The following is an 18,201-nucleotide window of genomic DNA, read 5'->3' on the forward strand; positions in this document are numbered from 1 at the left end:
AGGGACACTTGGCCATGGCGACCACAGGCAGAACTTCTACATCACGTGCCGGGACGGCGTGTGCACCCACCGGTCCGCACAACCAGCCTCCGAGGTGGTTACCGCCGTTTTTACACGGGAAACGCGAGTCACACTTGGAACCACGGAACCCGCGGGGCGTAGCTGCCAAGCTCCCGCCTCCGAACGAGCTAATCAGCGAATCGCGCACGGACACGTCATTGGCTGCGCGTCCGCGGCGGCTTGAGTTGCAGAGGAAAGGCGTCCAAGGCCGCACGAGAACCCCGGCCACCCGAGGGCCAAGAGAGAGCCTCGGCACTAACGGCGCGCAGCCCGTTTCCGTCTCCAGGAGGGACGCAGTTGCGGAGGACTTCCGGGGCGGGGCCGGGCCGGGAGCGGTAGTTTCCGGGCGGCGCGCGCGGCCGGGTGGGGTCGGTCCCGGGCTTGGGGCTTGGGGCGGTGGCGGCGCGGGGGCCGGGTCTGCCCGGCGGGCAGCAGGAGGGAGGGTGCGCGCCGGACCCCGGCCACGCAGCCATGAACCTGGAGCGGCTGCGGAAGCGCGTCCGGCAGTACCTGGACCAGGTGGGCGGCCCGATCCGGGGAGCGCGGGCCGGGGCTCGGGAGGCAGCAGGGGCGGCTGCTGTCGGGGTCTTGGCGGCGCGCGGTCCTAAGGGCCTGGGCTTTGGTTCGTGGTAGAGCCCCCGAAGGGAGGGGTCGAGCCCCCCGCCCTGTGCAGCCGGGAGGCTGAGGAACGCTGAGCGTGAAGCCACTAATGCGCGCGGCGAGCCTTACACGTGTTCAAGCCCCGCTCCGCAGCCGGCCCACCCCGGACACAGAGGTGCTCAGTACATACTCCGTGCTAGGTGGAAGTTGAAGGATTATTTTAGGATGAAAGTTGCGGGGTGGCCTTTGAATTTAGCTAGCTAATAGAAAATTTTTGAAAAGTTCCTGTTAACTACACTCTCATTCCCTGTAGTCCTCTTGAATGAACAGCAGACAGTGTTTAAGGGAAAGAAATGTTTCCAGAATCAGCAGCATCAGTTTAATCTGCGATGTCACTTAGTTTTTGTAAAATGTGTGCTCTCCCAATAATGGAAACCAAGAAGGGGAGAGAAAAGCGTGTTCACGGTGAACTGTTCGATGTGAAATGTAGCAGCTGAATGTTTGGCAGCACGCTGAAGGGCTGTATTTTTGTTTTGCCGTGAGTCAGCTGAATTGAATAAATGCTTCCTGCGCCTTTTTTCTCTGGTTCTGGGGATACAGTGAGGAAGGAGACAGGCCTGGTTCCACGCTCCAGGCACTAACATTGAGCAGATTTGTAACCGTCCCAGAAGCATTCCTCCTCCCCAATTGACTGGCAACAGAGTTGCTGGTTTGCATCCAGGAGGACTGAGGCAAAGACTGAGAACCTTACTAATGGCTAGATGTTGCAAAATGATCGCTTAAGTTATCTACTTCTTTAGATACCTGCTGATACAATTTTGCAATGTATAAGTTAAAAAAAACTACCTTCTTCAACTGTATATATCAAAGGTCTTCCAATAATATTTTTATTGCACCATTGAACTAAAACTCACCTACCTGAGATATAAGATAGAGATATGACTGATAGACCCTTTACTACACGTAAAAAATTATTGTACTGAGGTGCTGATTTATTATATAGCATTCTAATAATACCTATCTGTGTAAAGCTATTGAAGTAACAGGGCAATTACCACTTTTTTGTTTGTTTTTGGATACAGCAGCAGTATCAGAGTGCTCTATTTTGGGCAGATAAAGTAGCCTCACTCTCTCATGGTAAGTGACAGATTCTGATTTTTTTTCTGATTTCTCTATCCTTAAAAAACTTTCTAGTTTACCTTGCACCTCTGACCATTTATGTAATTTTCCCTCCAGAGGAACCCCAGGACATTTACTGGTTGGCTCAGTGTCTTTACCTGACAGCCCAGTATCATAGAGCAGCTCACGCACTTCGGTCACGAAAACTGGACAAAGTAAGTGATTGTATGAACCTTAAAGCTTTTTAAAAATGTTATTAGATTAGTCTTTTAGGTATATGTTCTTTTTATGTCAAAATATTTTTAAGGATTCAATTTTTCATATTAAATGTAAAGAGAAGATTTCTTGTGTACGTTTATTTTTTCTTTGGCTGCGCCGCGTGGCATAAGGGATCTTAGTTCCCTGACCAGGGATTGAACCCGCACCCCCTGCATTAGAAGCGCAGAGTCTTAACCACTGGACCACCAGGGAAGTCCAAGAGAAAATTTCTTATTCCTAATCTCGGTCACTTTGTTTTTCCCTCCCCCCACCCCCATCTAGGCACTAAGTTTTGAAAATTCTGTTTCCTAAATAGCTCTGAAAGCACGGATAGTCCTTTCTATCTCATTACCATTCACACGTGTCAGGCCTGTAATTTGTCTGTTTTGTTGTTTTAGCCTCTCTCCTTTCTCTTTTCTCCAGTAACATCTTTCCCACACCCCACCTCCCTTGTCTCCAGTTCATCTTTTAAACTGTCAGAGGGTGGTCTTCCTAAAACAGATCTGATCACATCACTCACAGTGTAACTCAGTGATTTCCTGTTGCCTGCAGGATACAGTCAGATGCATTCATAGGCACCCCAGGTGCTTCTTGATTTCTCTCCAGTCTGTGTCTGACCCAGCACCACCGTCAGTGCATGGAATGTGTATCCAGTCATGCTGACTGCTTGCAGTTCCTTAGATGTGTGACAGTTATTCAGACTCAGTGCTGGAATGCTGACCAACTCCTAAGTTACCCTCTCCCCTGGAGATGTTTTCTTATTCAACTGGTTAGTATTTTTTATGCGATTCTTTCATAGTTTATGAAAGAAACTATGTGCTGTGTTTATGTCTCCCCTGCCACAACCTCCTTGAGGGCAGGTCCCTATTCCTTTTTGAATCCTTGGTGACTGGTAAACAGTAGGTTCATGATGAATATGGGTTAAAAAGACTTTTTTTTTCTCTGCGAGAGTAAAAGAGGAATTATGAAAATGGCTTTCTTCACTTCGTGGTTATAGTTTTCTTTTTGATTGAAGATGCATATTATCTTGATCACTTTTTTAATAGATTAATTTCTTTCCTAGTTGTATGAAGCATGTCGCTACCTTGCAGCTAGATGCCATGTAAGTATGCTCTCAGTTTGTTTTATTCGATAAAGGTTTAATGATATGAATGTTACACATCCCTCCCATGAGTGTGAGAATTCAAAATACTGACTCTCCATTTACTAAAAGCTCATATGCCTGAAGAAGATTCTACTTTAGACATTTTAAATTTAAGTAATGAGTGGGTGTAATATTTATTACCCTTTTAAAATCTACTGTGATTGTGTGTGTATCTAGCGTCAGAAGTCATGGTTGACAAACGCTATTTCTGTTTTCTGCAGTTTGCTGCAAAAGAACACCAGCAGGCTCTTGACATTCTTGATCTGGAGGAGCCGATCAGCAAAAGACTGTTTGGGAAATGCTTGAAGGATGAAAGTAGCTTGAAAGACCCCTCCAGTGACTGGGAAATGTCACAGTCCTCAGTAAGTAACGCTGTAATAGCCATGCTTCCGTAACATCAGTAAGAATTGCCCACATGGTAGGGCAAATGTAAATCACCTTCTTTTACTTGAGTACAATCACGTTAAAATAGTTTGATTGCCAACTTACTTAATTTTCCCAACCCACGAAGATGCTGAGACATTTCTGAGCCATCAGTTAGAAGTTGTAATTGTGTCCTCAGATGCTTGAATCTGAAACAGGCAGACTTAAGCTCTTTCTTCTTACATTTGATACCTTAACCTCCTCCCCACAGGTGGAATAATATTTTCCCTTCTTACTGTATTTCAACAGTGTTTTGTACTTACCCCAAGAAACCTTGATTACCTTAGACTGTTTCTTTCCAGGGAGTGGTGTGGTGTTACTGTTTATGTTATTTTGTGTATTTCAGTTTGTATACTTCATGCCTGCATAGAATTGCAAATTCCTTGCTGGCAGAGATTATACTGATACAGTGTAACATGGTAAATACCACCCAGGGTCAGATTGCTAATCTGGACTGTTAACTTTTTTTTTAACAGCTTTCTTGAGATGTAATTCACATAGCATGCAATTCATGCATTTGAAGTGCATAGTACCTCGGTTTTCAATATGTTCGCTGAGCTGTACAACCCTTACCACAGTCCGTTAGAGAACATTTTTTTTTTTACTTCAGCGAGAAACCCTGTACCCTTTAGCTGTTACCCACCAATCCCCCATTTCCCAGTTGTTCTTTATAACATGTCTATGAAGGAACTTGGTTACTCTACTGTTCATCTCAAGAAGGTGGGAATACCATACATTATTAGGGTTTTTTTTCTTTTTAAGAAGCACATTTTTTTGTGAAGAAATACATTTATGAGGGAGTTGAGGATTATCATTATTCTTGGACCTCTTATCCATTAACTGCTAAGAAATGCATGATTTATTTGTAATGCGTTATTTATTTTATGAGTTTACTTTTTTTAATAACTCATAGGATACTGCATAGGTCTAAGATTCTCTCATAATGTCGTCTACTATTTTTGAATTGTGATTTTATGATGAATCCCGTTACCATTTTTATTTATTTATTTTTTTAGTGGTTTGAGAGACGGCAATTTTTATTTATTTATTTGTTTGTTTATTTTTGGCTGCGTTGGGTCTTCGTTGCTGAGTGCAGGCTTTCTCTAGTTGTGGCGAGCGGGGGCTACACTTGGTTGCGGTGCACGGGCCTCTCGTTGCGGTGGCTTCTCTTGTTGCGGAGCATGGGCTCTAGGCGCGAGGGCTTCAGTAATTGTGGCTCTCGGGCTCTTGAGCACAGGCTCAGTAGTTGTGGCGCACGGGCTTAGTTTGCTCCGTGGCATGTGGGATCTTCCCGGACCAGGGCTCGAACCCGTGTCCCCTGCATTGGCAGGCGGATTCTTAACCACTGTGCCACCAGGGAAGTCCCCATTACCAATTTTAGCTGCATCTCTGGACCATCTTTAAGCTCACTTATTTGTTTTTTGAGGTTCAGAATCTGGAACACAAATCAGATTTCTGCATCCTCCTGTTAATGGTAGTAGTGAGGTGGCTGCCGTGTGAGCAGCTTACCATGTGCTGGCTACCGATGGTACCACCTCTGATCCTTACAGAGCCTGTGAGTTAGATGAGGGGAGGAAACCGAGTCGCGAGAGGTTAGAGCATTGTCCAGGGTCACTCGTAAGTGTCACAGCTGGGATTTGAGCTCAGGTCTGTCCAGTTCCCAAAGGCCACGCTCCTAACCCTGTGCTGCATTGCTGCCGGTTTTCTAATATTTACTAAGATTCGTTCATTGAGATCTACCTATCAAACGGTCTTCGTGTTTGATTTAATATACGTATGCTCTGTATGCTGTCTCTAAATCATTACCCTATTTGAGACAGAACAAGTAATGAACAAAGTAGCAGTAACGTGTAAGCTGGTTATAAAGGTTTGTTGAAGTGAGGAGAGCCTAAGGAAGATAGATGAGAGAAGTTTTACTTTGCTTTTATGTTTCTATTAATTTATATTGTGTCTGACATTGGATGGAGCACATCCTTTTAGATGTAAAAAAACAAAGTCTTAGCCTTCAGACAATATATGAGTTTTGATAAAAAATTAATTTCAGTAGTGCTGACTTAGTATGTCACTCATCATTTTTCCAACAGATAAAGAGTTCTATTTGTCTTTTACGAGGAAAAATCTATGATGCTCTAGATAACCGAACCCTCGCTACTTACAGCTATAAAGAAGCTTTGAAGCTTGACGTCTACTGCTTTGAAGCATTTGATCTTTTAACGTCGCACCACATGTTGACAGCCCAAGAAGGTTTGGAAACCCAGGTGTCTTTGTGTTTAGCACAATTAATACTGTTTGGATTTTTTTGTTTTTCTGAAATCTATAGAATCAAGAGCAGGCTATTATGTACAGGTTTAAACTTCCTTCACATCTTCAAACATGAAGCACGTTGCAAAATACAGTATTGTGCGGTGCTTCTTGCCAGTGTATGTTGCCAGTGGTGTGAGGTGGATGAACGAGAGAAACAGAGAGTGGAGATCTTGTATTAGTGGCATTCAGACACTTCAGCCTAATGCGTGGTTCTCAGCCAGGGTGGTTTTGCCCCCTAGAGGACATTTGGCGGTGTCTGGGCAGTTGCATTGTCACAGCTTGCAGGTGGGTGGGGCGTGGGCGGTTGCTGCTGGCATCTAGCGGGTAGAGGCCAGAGGTCCTGCACACATCCTACAGTGCGCAGGACAGCCAGCACGGCAGAGAATTGTCCCCACAGTGTCCGTAGTGCTGAGGGTGGGTAAGTGGCTTGGTGGTTCTTAAGTCTGGTGATGACTAGAATTGCCTGGCAGGTTCATGCAGAGCCCTCAAGGTGATTCTTATTACCTGGGTCTGGAACCACTGGCTTGGTTTTCTCCAGTTCATTCTATCTTGTTATTTTCTCTTTTGAGCTCAATTTACTTAAACCAAGAACTATAGAAGAATATTTTTCATTGCTGATTTTTCTTCCCCATAAATACTGTGAGGATGTTCCTTTTTTCTCAACATTTTTTAGAAAAAGAACTTCTTGAATCACTACCTCTTAGCAAGCTCTGTACTGAAGAACAGGAATTGCTACGTTTTCTATTTGAGAACAAATTGAAAAAGGTAAGTAAAAACACAAAGTTAGTATTTGCTTTGTATAAGCATCTTATTTCATTAAATTTGTCCTCTGTTCTTTCACAGGTTAAGAATTTAGAAATTAATTTTTATCAGTTTAGCACATTTGCAAGGACAGATTTAGATTATTTAAAATATATGATGTGATTCCTGAAAAAGCTTCCCAAAGTATCTGTCTTCCTCCCGGGAACAACTCATACTTTTAAAAGATTGAACTATCAGATAATCAATGATGTGTGAAAATGAGGATTTTTTTCCTCGTGCTTCCTAAACTACTATTTTGTAAAATACTTCCTACCATGGAATTCTGTGATAAAATTGAGAAGAGAATTAGACTTGCTGAGAGGAGTACTGGTGATACTTGAAGTTAGAAAAGTTTCGAGCATCTCACAGGTGTCATTGTGTTAAACCTTGAAACACTCGGGCCACGTTGAGTCTGCCTTTTGATTCGGTGCTGCACACTGAGTCGTGTTTGCATTTCTCTGTTTCAGTATAATAAACCTAGTGAAACTGTTATCCCCGAGTCTGTAGATGGTTTGCAGGAGAATCTGGATGTGGTCGTGTCTTTAGCTGAAAGACATTATTATAACTGTGATTTTAAAATGTGCTACAAGCTGACTTCTGTGTAAGTACATCCACTTATTTTTGTGCAGGAAAGTAGAGTTTAGTCCATTTTACATGAGAAATATATGGGACCTGCTTTCTGAATAATGTCAAACTGATGGGTGATCATTTAAGCTGCCTTTTCCATTTGCAGAGTACGGGGTGGGGGTGGGAGTGGGGGGGCGTGTCATCTCAAAAGAGCAATATACTGACACAGGTGTATGCACGTTCGTTGCTTTATTCTATTAACTAGGGAGTATCCTGTCCCTCCCAGGAGATAATTTGCAAGTTTGAGAATACCGTCTGGCACATAGTTTTATGAAGTCCGTTCTTTCTTAAAGCAGAGGCTAATAAAATCCTATAGGTTCTGGGTGTCAGGCTCACTACCTGGCCAGGCCTCCTCCCCCAGCACCAGTCTTTCCATGTGCATAGTTCACACTTGTCCTTTACATGTACTGTTTTTAATGGATCTTTCGGGTTGCTTAAAATCCTTGAATTCACTAAAATTTTAATTGACAGATAGTTAGGATTCGTTTAATATTTCATATTATTTTTGATCCTTCTAAATAATTAGACCACTTATTTTATGTGGTACAGTTCTGTTAGCTTAAAGTAAATGTATGTGGTGATGTTTATTTTTATTGATTCTGAATAAATCAGGATTTTCCCTTTCATTTAAAACTTAATCATTGCCTTAACTGAACAAGTCTGAAGATAATGGAGTTAAGAAAGTAAAAATGTATTCTAGCCCACAGTATTGTATGTAATGTGGTAATGACTGTTTGGATAAGCATAGCTAATTGCAGTGAGCGCTGTTACATACCGTTTGTACGTGTGTACATAGTGTGTTTCTTTAACTTTCAGAGTAATGGAAAAAGATCCTTTCCATGCAAATTGTTTACCTGTACATATAGGGACACTTGTGGAGCTGAATAAAGCAAATGGTAAGAATTTCTTTAAATTAAAATAATAATTTTTAAGACAGAAAATATTCTGTAGCTCTGGAAATTCTGTCTCACAAATCCTGGACAATTCAGATTGCAGGTTAACACCTGGGGGAGGAAATGCTTATCCAAGTAACCAGCAGTCTCTTCTGTTATCCCAGCAGAGCACACTGTTTCTATATCCCTAACTCCTGCTTCCTTTTCTCAAATGTAATTCGTGCTCCAAGGTGTGTTAGCTTTAGAGCATTGGGTGCCAGGTGTGCCTTTTCCCTTTTTCTTGTAAAATCCATAAGAAAGCTGGTATGGCAGGAGTCAGTAACTGTTTAGAAACGGGAAGGGGGCAGATTTTTTGCTCACATTTTCCATATTCTGGAAACATTTACAAGGTTTGGACTGTATTTGCCCTTAAATCTTCTAAACTGACTCGTCAGCTCGGTCAGGAGGAAAACTAGCCAGGCACCCCAGCTCTGGGCCCCTGCTGTTCCAGGCATGGCCTGTGGGCCAGCAGCATCGCGCCTCCGGGGAGTTTGCTGGAAGTGCAGGCTCTCTAGCCGCCCTGGGCTGTTGAGCCCTAGGAGAGTCGTCGTGACATGCCGGGACTTTGTGTTACCCAGGAGCACATCATCTTGCTGGTTCCATAAACGGGAGGCTTTGGTCAACCAGATTGGCTGTGGGTGGTCAAGACGGTCTGTACTAGGCCCGTGGGCTTTAAGACAGGCGAGGCCCCTTGAAATAGCCTCTTAAGCACGTGGAGTGCTTTGTCGTGTGCCTCTCATCCAGGCTGCTAGTCACTCGATAAGCGCCCAGCGCCCACTTAGGGCCTGGAGTGGGCTGAGGGATTGGAGGTGGGTGTACGTGAAACAGCCGTAGTGTCTGCTCCGTGGAGTTTCTATATGGCATTAGGTAAATGGATTTTGTATCCAGGAAGACAGAAAAGTATGAAATCATTGCTGCGAGAACAAGATTTATATGATTGTGAAGAGCTGTAACTGGGGGAAACTCATATCTTAAAGTTCATTTGCTGTGAATAATTTTATTCTTTTTTTTTCTTTTTCTCTAATGTAGAACTTTTCTATCTTTCTCATAAATTGGTGGATTTATATCCTAGTAATCCTGTAAGTAAATATAAACTTTTTCCCTTATAGTGTCTTTTTTCTTACCTGAACTTTAAGAAAATACTTAACAGGTGTTTAGACAGAGGCTAAATTTAAATTCAAGCAAATAATGTTTTATTTTAAGGTGTTGGAGCAGAATCTCCTAGTGCTTATGATAATTAGAAGCAGCATTCACTTTTTCAATTCATGAAAGTATATATTTTTTTAGTATATAACTTAAAAATCTTTATTTTTTATGATTACAGAAATTGTATATGCATATTATTTTGAAATAGCTAACATACAGAAGAATTAAATATTGAAAGTGAAAGTCATACTCATAAGCAATGCTAATAACTGCTTGGTAGCTTTCTCACATTACATGTATGATAACTTACTGAATTATGCACCGAATTGAATCATTGTGTCTTCCAAACTGCCATGGATCAGAATGAAGACCTAGAAATTGAAAATGGAATCAGGAACCATGTCCTTAAAGACAAAAGTCAGGGGTCAGGGTTTAAGTCTCAGACAAGAATCTGCACCCCAGACCAGTGTGAAAACAATTTATAAAGAGGCGAAACCAGTGCAAGAGAAGTCAGCTGAAGAGGTGGAATCTGTAGAACCAAGGTGGGGTGGGGAAGACACAGTGCAGGTGGGAGGCTGGGACTCAGGCTGGCTTTGCCATAGGAGGAGATTCAGATGCTGCAGGGGTGCGATGGGAAGCGCCTGGAGCAAGAGCTGTAGAGAGTCTGGCCTCGTGTCGCCCAGGACCCTTAGTAGACAGCCTGTCTCAGTGACGTTTCTGACTTGAACTAGAGTATATGCTGGGACCTCTGACTTGTTACAGATGCCCGGTTCAAGGTTAAGCGTCTTTGGTCATGGTACGTTTTAAACTTTTTAGGTGTCTTGGTTTGCAGTGGGGTGCTATTATCTCATGGTCGGTCATAAAAATGAACATGCCAGAAGATATCTCAGGTATGAACTTACTGTCTTCCTCCCTCTGTAGTGAACCCACAGGAAGTGATTTCTTGGTCATCTGCTTTAATGCAGTAATTAGTAGTCCTTTTAAAAGCAGTATGAAAGAATAAAGGTTTTCTTCAGATTCCATTCGGTTGTGTCCATTATTTACCCTGCTCTTTATAAGATGCCATGAGGGGAGATAAAAGTAGTCAGTGGTGTAGACCTTGTCCTCAAGGAGCTTATGATGTATTTAAACTTTTATTTATAAATGAGAATAAATATGAAAAAATAGGGAATAATACAAAGTATTTCGAAAGTTTTTTTATTCATAGAGATACTATTAACCTCTTACTCTTAGGACTTCTTCTGTTAATAGTTGTGAAATTACATGACGCTTTAGTGAGGTTGGGGTCACTAAATGTGACTATAAAACAGAACTCTTGGCACCGTGAGCTGGTTTACGTAAGGGTCTGCTGTGGTTTTAGCTTGAGGAGCTCCATGCAGCCCAGTCAGACTACTTAACCAGTGCTATTCAACTACACAAGCACAGAAATATGTCTAGTAATACCTGTGACTTCCTCCATGTGAACGAAATAGAAAATGGATCTGTGGTGAAGTTCATAAACTTTGGACACACACTTGAATTCTGATCCAGATTCTGCCACTTACTAGCTATAATTCCTTGGGAGAGTTCATTTCTCCTACCTTCCCTTTCTTTGAAAATGGGAATGATGTCGTTGTATGTCAGCATTGTTAGGAAAATTGCTAAGATGACAGGAGAGGATCCTGCACTAGGAAAGCATTAGGGCGAGCTCTCTGATTGGTGGGCAGCTAAGCATTTTAGAAGAAGGGTGCTCGTGTTCTTTTCGGGAGCGGTGCGCTTCATGTTATGATGGTTCCTTTGAACTATGCTTCTCTGACTTAGTGTGCTTATTCAGTGATGAATTCTACATGAAACAGGGAACATTTGGGTAAAAGAAAACTTAGAAAATAAAATGCTGAGAAGTGGGAATCTCACCTTTTGTATTTTCTGTGTTTGTTTTGTGATGTGTTCTCTTTATTATTGTGGGTCACCTAGTTGAAGACTATTTAAGACTATGTAGATAGTCCAGTCCACAGAACCAGCAGGACTCTCTTAATCATCTGTAGGACGTCACTTAATCTTCCCAGCCTCAGTATACTTATCGTTAAAATATAAATAGTAATTTATCTTGAAGGTTATGAGGATTAGGTGATGCGTATAAGGCACACTTCCTTAAGTGGTTGCTGCTACCACCGTTTATCTACTAGGTTTTGAAATGAAGCTCCTGGATTAAGTAATATTTGTAAATTCTATACAGAAAGCTAATGGGCTCCACTATAGTGCCTAAGAAGTTGTGGACCTCTCCTAAAATTACTTAAAAATTTGCTTGTACTATTAAACATTTTATTTCAAGTGAATTAACATAAATGTTACATTAGTGTTTAATATGTTGACAACTCATTCATTAGTTCTGATGTCCTTGAAACCATGAACTTACATAAAATTAACCTAACAATTTAAGCATAAATATTACACACTCGAGTGAAATCTCTCGTTTTAGCAAAGCTACGACGCTGGAGAAGACCTACGGGCCGGCGTGGATCGCTTACGGGCATTCGTTCGCAGTTGAGAGTGAGCATGACCAAGCGATGGCTGCTTACTTCACGGCAGCGCAGCTGATGAAAGGGTGCGCAGAGCAGGTTGCTTAAGCGAAGCGAAAGTTTATTATTACTATCTCTGCCATTGGTTGTGAAACTGAACAAAAGAATCATGTATCATGTTAGTGAAATAAGTATGGAAGTGAGAGGGAAAGAAGCTGGTGTGGTGATTTTGCCTAGCAGTTTACCTTAACCAATACAAAAGGGGACTAACAAGTTAGGCTCAGGGAACAGGATAGGGTGGAAGCTGTTTTTCACATGCTCATGTAAGAATGAGAGTATTCGTGAGCAAAGTTATTATTTACATCCTGCTTATGTCCAGAGGGTGTTTACGTGGCTCAGTGCAGTACTCAGGTTCAGGACTGAGTTTGCCGGTGTTGTAGATTTATATCAGTGTTAGATGCGTTGGTAGTGGCCGGTGTGCCCTGAGAGCATATGGTACTTTGGGGAGCAGGAATTGCTGCTGTTCCTTTTGACTCTTTGGATTTGCCATCGGTTTTACTGTGCCTCGTTCTCCTGTGCGGCTGCTTCTGCTGTCTGCCGCCCCACCTCTGCGTGGAGAGGTAGTGGGAGTGCCGGGGTGCAGAGGGCTGGTCTGGAGCCAGACTGCCTGGTGATCTCGGCCAGCCGTGTACCTCTTAAAGAAAAGGAATCATGGCAACACTTAACACCTAGGCTTGCTGTGAGGGATAGTTGAGGTAATTCCAGTTTCAGACACATAGAAAGCACTCAGTGAAAGTTAGCTGCCTTCACTTGTCTGATTGAATTTCATCTGGTTAGGTTTGCTTTACCTTTCCAGACTGTCAGACTCATTTTGGCACCCAGTTCTGCATCTATATGATTTATGGCCCCAGCTTTTTTAGTTATGTTAAATTTGATATGTATGACTTTGATATCTAACTAGCTGTCCATGAAAATATTGTAAAGGACATAGCTCCCTGACTGCGTTCGTCAGCTCAGGCTGCCACAACAAAACGCCATACACTGGGGGGTTTAAGCAGAAGCAGTTTATTTTCTCCCGGTTCTAAGGCTGGCTGGCCGGCTGGCTGATTGGGTTCCGGGGAGGGTGGGGTGGGGGGGGCTCTTCCCGGCTGCCTTCTCACTGTGTCCTCACAGGGCAGAGAGCTAGGTCTAGTGTCTCGTACAAGGGCACCAGCCCCGCCATATTAGGGCCTCACCTTCATGCCCTCACATAACCTTTATTATTTCCTCACAGGCCCTCTCTCCGAATATAGTCACTGGGGGTTAGGGTGTAACATACGAATTTGGGGGCAGACATACATTCAGTCCATAAGTCCATGATACTAACATATTACTAGAGTAATCCTCCAGATTAAAGTTGTTCAGCCAGTTACTGATCCATCTAAACGGTCCTCGTACCCAGTCCATCCTAGTCACCAAGACACGCGAGACCCTTTCCAGTGCCCTGCTGAAGCTTGGCTCCGGCGTCTGCCCATACCCCCGATCCATCAATCTGGCGAACTGGCAGCAAATGATAACTTCCCATGGGTTGTTTCTTGTGAGGAAATGCTAGTCTGCTAATTTCACTTTGCTACTCTGGGTGCTCACAAGCCCAGGAACAGTTATTACTAGTTATTAGTTAGTTACTAGCTAAGAGTCAAAACCAGTGATAATTAATGACATGATTAATGTTTTAATGTTTCCCAGTCTGACACTTTTCTAATTAAATTTTCAAATCAGCTCATCAGGATAAACATTTTTCTCTCAGTTTCACTTTTTCACCAGAACAGCTTTTATCCAATCTAGTTTGGATTAATACTGACTGGGGTACTTTCCAACACTAACAACCAGTTCTCTGCTTCTCCAGACACCAGCTGGGTCCTACAAGTCCATTCAGTTCTGACACTAACTACCCAGCGTTAGTGCAGACCTCACAGCTTAAGGGCCCAGTCCCACAAGACTGCCCCTCCCCACTCCAGATGCCAATCGCAAGTCCTGGGTCACTTGTACTTCTGACTGGCCACAAACCAGGGGTTTCCGCAACCCCCTCCTAAGGTTTTGCTTCTTATAAGTGATACAACTCAGGAAGAGCCAAAGGGAAGAGATGCATAGGGCAGGGCACGTGAGTGGGGATGCGTGGAGCCTCCGCTCCTCTGGGCGCCACCCTCCCAGCACCGCAGCATGTTCACCAACCCGGAATTCTTCTGAAGCTGACTGTTCAAGAGTTCTTATAGAGCTTAGGCTGCAGCCTCCCTTCCAGGAGGTCTGTGAGTGGGCCTGAAAGTTGCAGTCCTCTCATCACTCGGTCTTCCTGGTAACCAGCCCCACTCTGAGTCACTCCAGTAGCATAAATTGGGTGTGATCAGAAGGGGCTCATTAACAAAAGACGCTCCTCTCACTCAGGAGATCCCAGGGCTCTTAGGAGCCCTGTGCCAGCAACCAGAGACAAAAGCCAAATGTAATTCTTACTTGACGGCACCAACTCAATTTCAGTAGAGCAAGGAGAAGGGTTGCAGACAAAAGACATTGGTACTGTCTCATCCTAACCTGTGCGGTTCCTTCGCCTAAACCCTATTTTTTCCTGTGGATTTGAGTTACTGTCTTGTGTCCTTTCATTTCAGATTGAGGACTCCTACTAGTATTTCTTGTTGGGCAGGTCTGCTAACAACAAGTTCTCTCAGTTATACGTTGTTATGATTATTTCCGCGTGTAATGTTGTTTTTCAAAGAAGCTGTGAGAAGAAACGCAAGCAGGTGTATGTTTATGTCGTTTGTTATGTTGACCTTTTTTTCCATTTCAAGTTCTCTTCATTTGTCCTTGTGGATTTGAGATACTGTCTGGTGTCGCTTCCTTACCCCAGTACAGCTTTGCTCCTGCCACTTCCTTTGTGCCGTTAGTGGTAAACATTACATTTCTACATACGTTAGGCCTAATCACACTGTTTCACACAATTGCTTTCTAAGTCAGTCCAGAGAAGAAAGATGAAATGTAATCACCTCTACTGGTGCTGTGTTTTTCATGTGGATTTGAATTACTGTCTGGGGTCACTTCTTTCACCCTTAAGAACTTCCTTCAGTATTTCTTGTAAGGTGAGTCTGCAACAAAATTTCTCCGTTTTTGTGTCCCTGAAAATGTCTTAATTTCACCTTCATTTTCAAGGGATAGTTTTGCTGGATATAAAATTCTTGGTTGTCCTTTTTCTTTCAGTATTTTGAGTGTCATCCATTGCCTTCTTGGCCTCCGGGTATTTGGTTAGAAGTCAGGTGATCAGGGATCTCACGTGTTATATTTTGTTACTGCTTTAAAGATGTTTATCTACATATTTATTTAGTGTTTTCCAGTGGTTTGACTATGGTTTGTCTAGGTGGGGATTACTTGGGAGTTTTCTGAGCTTTGGGGTGTGTTTGGCCTACATGTTCTTTGGTGTCAGATATTTTCTTTACCCCTTACTTTCTCCCTTCGCCTCCAGGGCTCTCTTTACACACATGTTGGGATGCTTGGTGGTGTCTCCCGACTCGATGCGACTGTTGTTTTCCGCCATTCTTTTATCTTTCTGTTCCTCAGACTGGGTAATCTCATTTGACCTTATTCATGTTTGATGATTTCCTCTGCCTGTTCAAACTGCTGATGAACCCTTCTAGTGAATTTTTTATTTATTTTGTTTTTCAACTCCAGGTTTTCTGATCGTTTGTTATAATTTTTACCTTTTGTTGTTCTGTTTGGTGAGACATTGTTCTCATAGTTTAGTTTTGTAGACATAATTTCCTTTAGTTCTTTGGATATTTAAAATAGCTAATTTAAAGTGTTTTTCTAGTAAACCCAGTGTATGGTCTTCCTCCAGGGTAGTTTCTATTGCCTGCTTTTATCCCCTTATGTATTGCCATACTTTCTTGTTTCTTTCCATGTCTCTTTATTTTTTGTTGAAACTGGACGTTTAAAGTAATATAATGTGGCAATTCTGGAAATCACATTTACCCTACACCACCCCAGGGTTTGTTGTTGTTGCTGTTTGTTGTGGCTGTTTGGTGACTTTGCTGGGCTTTTAAAAATTTTGTAAAGTCTGTGTCCTTTGTCATCTGAGGCCAGTGAAGCCTCTGCTCAGTTAGCTCAGGGCTTCTTTTCATATCTTGAGCCGAGTTTCCCCCCCTCTTCTGAAGGACCCTGTACGTGTATAGGGGCATGTCTTCAGTGTTCCCATGGTTGGTAATTCTGCCTTAGCCCTCTTCAATTCCTGCTTGCACTGAGCCTCAGGGGCATCCAGAGATGAGAGATTGGGGCCTTCTCCAGCCTTTCCTATGCGTGCATATGGTCCTGTGTGTGCATATGGTCCTGTGTGTGGCCTTCTGGTGTAGCTGCCTCGGGTTAATGTTAAACATTGTTTTCAACAAATGCCTTGGGGGTAGACATTTCTCTGCATGAGCTCTGAGTCAGGTCAAATAAGACAGCTGTGAATGGGGCTTTTCCAGGGAGCTGCTAGATATGTCAAATAGTGACAGGTCTCTGTGGGGTATTTCAGAAGCTCCAAACTAATTTTTGTCCCCTCCAGTGGCTGTCAGACTGCTGATTTTCTAGGCTAATGTGGAGCTGGGGAAAGGGAGATGGGAATCAGACAAGTTAAATGTCATAGAGTTTGCTGTTCTTACTGAGATTCAGCTGTTTTTCTAGAATAAATACCCCTCAGATTGTTGTAAGCCTTTGGTTAACTTGCAGAGTTCTAGAAATGTTTATTTTGACAATTGTTGGCAGTGTTCTTGCTGCTCCTATGGAGGAATAGATTTTTTTTTTTTTTTTTGCGGTACGCGGGCCTCTCACTGTTGTGGCCTCTCCCGTTGCGGAGCGCAGGCTCCGGACGCGCAGGCTCAGCGGCCATGGCTCACGGGCCCAGCCGCTCCACGGCATGTGGGATCTTCCTGGACCGGGGCACGAACCCGTGTCCCCTGCATCGGCAGGCGGACTCTCAACCACTGCACCACCAGGGAAGCCCGAGGAATAGATTTTTGGAGCTCCTTCCTGTGCATTTCATATTCCCTCCAGGTACATCCATAAAGGTTCTTCATGACCCTTCTGTAGATGCTACGGTTGTAACTTCAGTCATGATTCTAGATTAGAGCCCGGGCACCTCCCAGCCAGGCAGTCAGTATTCACTGACATTGTCAGATCCATCTTTGGGGAAAGGTTATCTTACTGTGATCACTGGTCTGACAGGGTGAAGAGAGGGAAGTTCAATTAAAACTAGTTACTCTGCCTACAACTGTTTTCAGAGGGTATGAGAGTAGAATACACATGACATAATTCAGAGCTCTGCAGCATAGAACTGATAATAACCGACAGTGGAGACTCACACGAGGGGTGGGGGGTGGTCTAGCTGGAAGTCCGAAGCAGCTGCATAGAGGCAAGTGGAATTGAGCACAGCCATGAGGGTCTGTGTTGCTGAGTCAGTGAGGGAGGAAGGCGGTCTTGGCTGGGCCTGGGTGCTGGCACAGTGGGGCCTGCCCTTCTGCTTTGCAGGGGTTTTGTTTTGTCTCTTTACTGTAGAATAATGAAAAGTAAGGGTGAATAGGTTGCTGGTAGATTTTAGAAGTGGCAGCTGATTAAGAGCCTATTAGATATTCATTAAATATTAGTAAATGAAGTGTCAGAAAACAAGTAAGCGCCCTACTTTTGGCTATGTTAAAATTATTTTGCAGACAGGGTTTGAAATCTGCTGAACTATAAAGTTTTGAGTGTTGAATATGTGAAATTTTCCAATATTTTTAGGTGTCATTTGCCAATGCTTTATATTGGATTAGAATATGGATTGACCAATAACTCAAAATTGGCTGAAAGATTCTTTGGCCAAGCTCTAAGCATCGCACCAGAAGACCCTTTTGTTATGCATGAAGTTGGCGTGGTCGCATTTCAAAATGGAGAGTAAGTACTGAAAGGCCAGAGGCCCCTCTGTTTCCTTTTTGTACAGAGAGCAAAACCTCAGTCACCAGAGTTTAGCACATCAGAGTGGCTCTTCACAGACATTTCATTTTAGGAGAAGGAGGCGAACAGGTAAAAAACGAAAATAGCGAGTGTTATCTTGGAATTCTTTAAAAATACTAAACCTGGGTTTTGGTCCTCTGTGCTGTGGGCTGTCACAAGCTCTTAGGTCCTGGACTGGACAGTTGTTGCCAACTCTGTTAAGTCACTGGACCCCTCAGGGTGGCCTGGAGACACTGCAGAATCCCTAGTCGTCTCTTTGTTGACTAGGAATTGGATTCATACATTTGAGAAAGATTTCTTA

General features: G+C 43.2%; 1 protein-coding gene across 2 annotated transcripts in view; it reads left to right on the forward strand.

The window, feature by feature from the left end:
• Positions 1-235: 235 nt before the first annotated feature.
• The window catches only part of CDC16 (cell division cycle 16), a 28,632-nt gene continuing 10,666 nt past the window's right edge, over positions 236-18,201 (forward strand). Inside the window, exons 1-13 of one of the 2 annotated variants that reach the window (XM_079902981.1) lie at positions 236-579; positions 1,746-1,797; positions 1,897-1,994; positions 3,101-3,139; positions 3,403-3,543; positions 5,689-5,848; positions 6,582-6,673; positions 7,177-7,310; positions 8,153-8,232; positions 9,298-9,347; positions 10,231-10,304; positions 11,873-11,998; positions 17,688-17,840. In XM_079902981.1, coding sequence (XP_079759107.1) covers positions 532-579; positions 1,746-1,797; positions 1,897-1,994; positions 3,101-3,139; positions 3,403-3,543; positions 5,689-5,848; positions 6,582-6,673; positions 7,177-7,310; positions 8,153-8,232; positions 9,298-9,347; positions 10,231-10,304; positions 11,873-11,998; positions 17,688-17,840 — 1,247 coding nt within the window. In that variant the 5' untranslated portion in view covers positions 236-531. Of the gene's footprint in view, positions 580-1,742; positions 1,798-1,896; positions 1,995-3,100; positions 3,140-3,402; positions 3,544-5,688; positions 5,849-6,581; positions 6,674-7,176; positions 7,311-8,152; positions 8,233-9,297; positions 9,348-10,230; positions 10,305-11,872; positions 11,999-17,687; positions 17,841-18,201 lie in introns of both variants that reach the window. The other variant, XM_079902980.1, reaches the window with a different exon arrangement.

Source organism: Stenella coeruleoalba (assembly GCF_951394435.1).
Source record: "Stenella coeruleoalba genome assembly, chromosome: 18".
Taxonomy (NCBI): domain Eukaryota; kingdom Metazoa; phylum Chordata; class Mammalia; order Artiodactyla; family Delphinidae; genus Stenella; species Stenella coeruleoalba.